The sequence below is a fragment of the Macrosteles quadrilineatus genome, unplaced genomic scaffold (genome assembly GCF_028750875.1).
Source record: "Macrosteles quadrilineatus isolate MER2022 unplaced genomic scaffold, UCM_ALF_1.0 Scaffold_2__2_contigs__length_208266976, whole genome shotgun sequence".
Taxonomy (NCBI): Eukaryota; Metazoa; Arthropoda; class Insecta; order Hemiptera; family Cicadellidae; genus Macrosteles; species Macrosteles quadrilineatus.
Window position 1 is genome coordinate 123377681 of NW_026542595.1, and position 7423 is coordinate 123385103.

The window sequence follows — 7423 nt, forward strand, 5'->3', positions numbered from 1 at the left end:
AACACTTAAGCAATGTATCAAATAGCTTATTATTTTCCACTGTGTCAAAAAATAGTTTTACAATTAGTTCGGCTTCTTTTCTAAGGTAAAGTAGGTTGACTAAGTTTTTACCAAATAGCATACTTATTTGAAATACATAGGTTTTTCGTGAACATGTGTATCACGTAAAGAAGTTAAGTTGGCTTTTTGCCTTAAGATAATGACAAGATGTTTGGCACGTCATTTCACAGCTGATTACACATATCAGCTGAAACAGCTACTTAAACAGAAATTACCAATTGTCAAAACTCACTAGACAACGGTAATTTAGAAACTGAACCTTGTGAAAGTATCTTTTACAAATCAACCATATGAGGTAAGATTTTTACATGTCTATGAACAATATTCTTGAACCATACTCTAATAAAATTGTATCTTTTAAAAATAGTAGTTATTATTTTAATGATCAATTGTTTTTATGTCTTTGTTTATCGTATTTTTATTTGAAAAAGGTTTACTTTCTCTCCAAACACATATTTATTTATTTTTTTATAGAATAGAGAAACTTTACTATACTATTGCACTGTGAACCTTGAATAAATATTTCCTGGGTCGGCTTGCGTTAATAAATTATATCCATTAATTTATAGAGTAAAACAGCAAAAACACTTATTCAACGTTACAACATTTGATTTAATTTTCAATTTATATAATTAATATATTTTTAACCCTCATTTTTAACTCTAATTAATTTTTTTGACGTTTATAATTATGATTATGTTAATCCTTTCTAGGACGATGGTGAAGTTCACGTTATTTTGTTTCACATTCACTTGCCTATGTCTAAGTGTAGTTCTTTCTGAATCTACACCAGCAAAACCCTGTGATCCTAAAGTGATACAATGCATTAAAGATATCAATGGTGGAAATTACCCTGTTAAAGCATGGAGTGGTCTACAAATTGTAAGTTTTATGTGTTAAGTATTTAATGGAATGGTAAAAATATATAAAGCATTTTATATGTTATTTATTTTTTATAAGATTTATATAAAATATTTTATTTCATAAGAATTTACAGTTTATTATTTTCTCTATAGTATTATAATAATGTAATGTTACAAATTTTATCGGAACAGACCGATATTTTTTAATCCTTGTTGATGCATTTAGGTATTTTAGTAAGACTGAACATTGTTAAAAAACCAATAGAAAACTTGGATCCAGAAATTGGATTTATTTCAACCACTCTCTGAGTGCTCAAAAGCCCAATTTAAATCAGAAAATTACGCTACCGTATAAAGTAAACCCTAAGCATAATGTAATTAAATATATTTTCTTTTGTGAGATTTTTATATATTTGAATAGACTGAACTATATTTTTGCACAGTTGGGATGAAAAAAAATAATTTAGAGTGTTATCTCTTCAAGATATTTATTATTATCAAAATAGCAAATATTTTGCTAATGTAAATTTAAATTGTTTATGCAGAGTTATTTTCTGTTGTTTGATCAATATTTATTGTGCTATATTTTTATTTATTATTTTTGTGAGTATATTAGTTCTAATAGTGACTCTTGTTTTATTTAAGCTGTTTAACCATTTTTATGAAATCCGCTGGTACTCTGGGTACAAAGTTGACAAATTTGATTGTATCTCAACTTCATTCGGCCTCTTTGGGAACAAAGACACATATACCAACCAATGCAAGTAAGTATTATAGGAGTATTATGGAAGTTTGGAAATTTTAAATTGTTCACTTCAAGTTTTTAATATTAAAAACAAAAATGCCCAATGTTAGGATACTAAATAATTCGTGTAGGACACAAAAGCTAAATAACTTTGTATATTGAAGCATTCCTGCAATCCTTTGTATATTTAAGGTTTACGGAGGGAAATCCTAAAGAATTGTAAATTGGAAATTCCCATTAAATTCTTATTGAGGAGAAGTTAAATGTTGTAATTTTTTTTCTTATGGATATGTTTTCATCAAATTTGTCAAATTTATTATTTCATTCCATACTATTAATACTTTACCAAAAGAAAAAAACATACTTTTTTGTACATTTAACAGCAGATCTAAATACTCGTTAAATCTAATAATAATATTTAAATCGGGAACAATCCTGACAAGTTTCAAGAAATATTTTAGTGAAATTCCAACCAGAAAAATCCCTCTATTCACCTTAATGCTTATGTTTGTATAAAACACCCGTGTTCTCAATAACCTATATAAAGAATGTATTTTGTGATTTACAATTGAATCATGACTTTGTGTTTGTTTCAGAAAGGTGGACGAAGTTATTTTTAAAACCGAATTAAATTCTACAACAAAGGAGTTTTTGATCAAGGATTGTAAGTAGGTCCTGAGTTTTGAACTGTAGAATATAAAATCCAAATGCACTAATTTGTTATCATACTGATGTAGTTGGTTAAGATTATTACAGTAAATATTATTTGTTTGCCTATTAAAGGCTCAGAACAAGGGAGTCTTCAACCTAAATTTGGATGTTTCCGTGCAATCTGTTGATGGAGCCTTAGACTCAACTGTAAATTAGGCTTTGAATTAAAGGTCCTGGCTTATGAAACAGCTGATCTTAGTCAGTAACAAAGCTTAATTCCACAATTATCCTTCACTCATATTTAATTGGTTAAAATACGCACCTAGGTGGCGTCCCCTTCTTAATTGATAAAAAACATGATATTCTCGTTGAATGTTACACTGTGCATTTTCTTTCCAATTATAGTGAAGGATAAGGAACAAATGTATTTATTTAGTGTGATATTTTTCCTTTCACATGTTTTAGACAAAGGAGTAAACATGAATGCTTACGCAATTTACTTCAAGAAATATTGTCTTGCGCTCTACGTGTGTAGCGCTAACGGTAAGTAATGAATTATGAAGCAATTGTGTAATTCAAGTATGTATATCGTGTTACACATGAGTCAAGGTATTACAATTTTAAATAATGGTTTGGATTGATTAAGCTAATCTTACGAAATCATACAATGATTCAGAATAAATGTCATCAATATGGTCATGTTTGATTTTTAATTGGGTGTTTTACTGACTAATTAATTTCTCATTAGCTATTGATCATTTTAATCAATATAAAATCGTTCATCTAGATAATAACAATTGAAGCTAAGTAGAAAATATATGGTACAGTAACTTAAATGTGGATTATTATTTCAAAAGATTAGAATGTCTAATAGTAGGTTGAGGAAACTTAAGATATTTTTAGTAAAGTGTATGAACACAAAATATAGTACGTAGTGCCATCATGCATGTACAAGTAGTCGTTTTAGACACATTTTATGATTAGTTTCCAATGTTTAAAGCTTAAGCTACATTAGACAAGATAGGACTAGATCCAGAAACTTCTGGGTATATGCAAAGCGCGTTCTTTCGGGGATTGTTCTTCTGCACCGCCAACCTATCAAAATAAATTATTGTTCCTTGCAATTTTCTTTCTATGTCACGTCTAGAGGCTTGTCAATAAAGTTTGTCCTCGTATTTTCCTCTCCTTTCAATGTCCCGTCCGTTTTCCTTCCTGTCTAGTGAAGCCGATTGTTTGGCTACCAACAAAACTTTACACATAATCTTCCTCCCCAGGAGTCCTCGGCCCCCACGTGACCATCTACTGTCCCAAGGCCAAGCGGGACGAACCAGAGGTCCTGAAGGAAATTGAGGAAGCCAAGACTGCTTTGACCAAATGTAACATCAACGATGGTGTCGCTACCTGCCAGAAGAAATGTCCTTGAAGCGTCCTTGAAATGCCCTTGACGAATTTTGAGATCAAAACCTGAAAAAGCATTGTATTAAAAATAATCTATATATTTAATACGCTACATGTTTTTTTTTTACCTTTCTACAATCTTTAAGACAGAAAGGAATGTTACCATGGTAAAATATAACTTACTTAAAATATTCATCAAACATTAAATTATTAATATACCTAGAAAAATCAACAAAAAGTGTGATAGACTGTAAATGTAAGTATCTTTCAAGTTCCATCCATTTCAGAGTATCGCGTAATCTAGCCAATTTTCAAAATCAGTTTTACGAATTACTTTGATAAAAAGACAATTGAAATTTGAAATAATAAGAATCCAGTAGGTAAACCTTCAGAACGACCAAACGAAAATATTAAAATTGTTTCTCGGTTAAAACATCTTTTAACATCAACAGTGGAGATAAGGCAGGCCGCAAACCTGTTAACTGAATGCTAATGTTTAAAAGAGTCCAAGACTTATATCCTGAAAGTACTGATTCAAAAACCGTAGGTAACCAATGCCATTTATATTTCTTCAACTAAAATTATAAATCCACACTAAGCTAGGGACTAAAACATATTCCTTTCAGAAGAGGAAAATTGAATTTTATTTCGGAGAAATCCCGCTTCTAAGTTCATACGGTAGGCCTAGTTAAAATACAGTTTTAAACCTAACTAAGAATAAAAATCTTAGGCTATTTTTAATCATGAATATTTTGAAACAATGTTGGTAAGAAAAACTATTAGCGTCTGTAACAGATAAGGAGAAAAAATACTACCTTACTTACGAAATTAAATTGTTTTTATTCGTAAACCCAAAAAAAATCTAGATCCAATTCCAGGATGGCTCTATCCCGGAGGAACCCTCTCCCGCTTCCCCCTATCCAGTATGAAGAGCGGCTCTGGAGGCCTATGGAATGGAAGGGATGCTACCCTGGCTGGCAGAACACAGTGTGTGCTCATTGTCGTCTCAATATGAATCACACCCTTGGTGAGCTGAGCACAGAATCCGTATGAATTCATTATTGAATATTCAAAACTATAACGAATATTGTTTTTGTATGAATCATATTCCCAAGAGGCAGTAGAATGTTATTTGAACAAACAGTCAGAATCAAGAATATTTATTTGTCATAGACACAGAATACAGTGTATTGATCTTCGTAGTGATAATGTTCGATTTGATTCATTTAAAGTCCTCATTACAGAAACAGCTGATTGCTATAGTTGCACGTTTTGTAAGCGCCTGCAGAGTTTGCAGGGCAATTGCAGGCCGTAGAATGCGAACGTAGGCTGTTTGAAGTTTGAAGGCGTTCCTAAAGTCGTGTATTCTGCAACATTAGAATCCTACAACTTTCATAACTCTATAGTGTTCATGAACTCTATACTACTTATATTACCTATACTTATATTACTTATATTACTTAGCATTATACTACTTTTTCGATAGATTAATCTAAATATTATCTTATAGTTGCGTGAATTTTAATCTGGTGGGTATAGTTTCATCATGTTAGTTTCATCAAGTTGGTATAGTTTTTACCAGTTATACTGTATTCTAAGTAAAAAGTAAAAAAAATATAGAATTATTGAAAGGATTGAGTGCAAACAGATAGAATAGCGCAATAAAAATATTAGCTTTGATGTTTTTAATATCCACAGATTGTTGTATTATTATATTACTGCAATATACTGTACTTAAAATGAGTACCGATATTAATAAATCCATCATTTTAGGAATTAACTAAGTTTTCAAGCGAAACACCATCTGCCACAATTTTATGCTGTCGTGTGCATTGTGTTCCCATAGTTAGCTAAACTATTGTTTCTTTTCAGGATTTTTATTTTTGTGTGTGAATACTATCATTGACTTATTATACTATACAAGTATTTTTTCTGTTATTGATTTCCATCTTTCACTTTGATTGTGTACTCTTGTTTTATGAACTTTAGGACGGGATACTATTTACAATCCCAACAATTTGAAACCTTACAGTATTTCTAATCTTGACCATCGCCAACAATGAACGATTTATAAATCACCACTCAACCACTCTTTGACCTGTGTTACCTCACACCCTGTGTTTATTCTCAGCCAGTGTCCGCTGGAACCATCGTCTCCGAGGACCCCTGTGTCCCCAGCACTCCCTGGACCTTGGTCTGAGCGCCGTCTACACCCACGGGCCCGAGGTGTTCCCGGACAAGGGGGATGTCATCCGCCAGCCAGAGACTGTGGGTCTGCCAACCTGGCGGCTGATGAAGAACAAAAGACACGACCCGGTAAGGACTAGTTGTAAGTGTTTACATTGTTAATGTGAACGTGCTCACTTAGTGAATTTGTTGTGAAATCTTAGTAAACAGTTAAGTGTGATTGTTTGCGTTACTTTTATGAACGCCTGTAGATTTTGTGCGGCAACTTCAAGCCAGAAATGCAAGAGCCGTATGAATAATTATTGAAGGCGTTAGCCATGTTGTACTAAAATGTTCGAATTCCACACGTAGTTCAGTTATTATATTATTACTAGCTGACCCCGCGAACTTCGTATCGCCTAAGTTATAGGTTTCCCCTAAGACAGACCGATGGAAAGAAAGTACCGTTACGTTTAATTTTCAAGATGATCTCGTTCGCATCGCTCAATCACGTCCTGGTTGAAGTTCGTTCGCTACGCTCACTCACCTTTGGGTTGGAGCTCGTTCGCTACGCTCACTCACCTTTAGGTTGGAGCTCGTTCGCTGCGCTCACTTGCCTTTAGGTTAGCTCGTTCGCTACGCTCACTCGCCTCCAGGTTGAAGTTCGTTCGCTACGCTCACTCACCTTTTGGTTGCAAATTAGCTGTTGTCATAAATGTAAAAGAAATAATAGTGCTGCACCCTGTTGGTAATCCTTGTAACTTTAATGCCATTGAACATCATAGAACAGAACCAACTTGTTTAATTGAAACAGCTGTTAAGATTCATTAATTCCATTTCCCATAAGGTTAACATGGGAAACTCCAGAGCCACTGGGGCGGAGCCCTTTTAAGAATTTCGAAACGGGAAATAGTTTACTTCCTATTCGCATACCTACAGAATTTACACACCAAATTTCATAACGATCGGTGAAGTCGTTCCGGAGGAGTTTGCAGACAAACACTGTGACACGAGAATTTTATATATTAGATAGATATTCAAAAGATTTTCTTTCTATTTCCATGATCAGTTTAAAATACTTTGAGTTATTTGATTTGTAGCTTATGAACCTAAGTTTATAAGTATAACTAACGCTAGGCCTTATAGGTAACACTGAGACACATTTTATTTATTTTTTTATCCTTGATTCAAAAGACTACTACTGCCTGCATTAAACAATATTTTTTTCAGACTCTGGTTCCATACAATGTCTCCAAGCTGGGTATGCCTGCCACTTCCTCCTGGGACCTGTCCTCCTCCAGGTCGGTGGACGTACTCTCCGCCAGTCCCGGGAGTTCCAAGTTCCCTCGTTGTGTCGACCCCACCCATCCCCTGCGGTACGGCGGACTACTGGAGAAGAGGAGCCCTTCTGCAGTCAAACTAGGGATCAGTTCCCATCATAATCCTCAGAGCAATAATGGTTACAGCAGAAATAGCTATGGGGCCTTCTATACCTCGTGAAGAGTTTAAATAATTGTGTTATAAATTAATGTGTTTAATT

General features: G+C 33.6%; 2 protein-coding genes across 3 annotated transcripts; both read left to right on the forward strand.

Annotated features, from left to right (window-relative positions):
• The first annotated feature begins 294 nt into the window (after positions 1–294).
• LOC128987872 (uncharacterized) lies at positions 295–3822 on the forward strand. Its single transcript, XM_054408936.1, has 6 exons — positions 295–355; positions 774–942; positions 1569–1687; positions 2265–2332; positions 2785–2862; positions 3594–3822. The coding sequence occupies exons 1-6, from the start codon at positions 351–353 to the stop codon at positions 3740–3742; spliced, it is 588 nt and encodes a 195-aa protein (XP_054264911.1). The 5' UTR covers positions 295–350; the 3' UTR covers positions 3743–3822.
• Positions 3823–3895: 73 nt separating this feature from the next.
• On the forward strand, positions 3896–7423 carry LOC128988104 (uncharacterized). 2 transcript variants are annotated; one of them, XM_054409311.1, is made up of 4 exons: positions 3896–3973; positions 4596–4744; positions 5849–6033; positions 7114–7423. In XM_054409311.1, coding segments are annotated over exons 1-4 (606 nt in total). In that variant the 5' UTR covers positions 3896–3971; the 3' UTR covers positions 7384–7423. The 2 variants fall into 2 exon arrangements, with proteins under 2 accessions (XP_054265286.1, XP_054265287.1); XM_054409312.1 differs by lacking the exon at positions 3896–3973 and adding an exon at positions 4230–4264.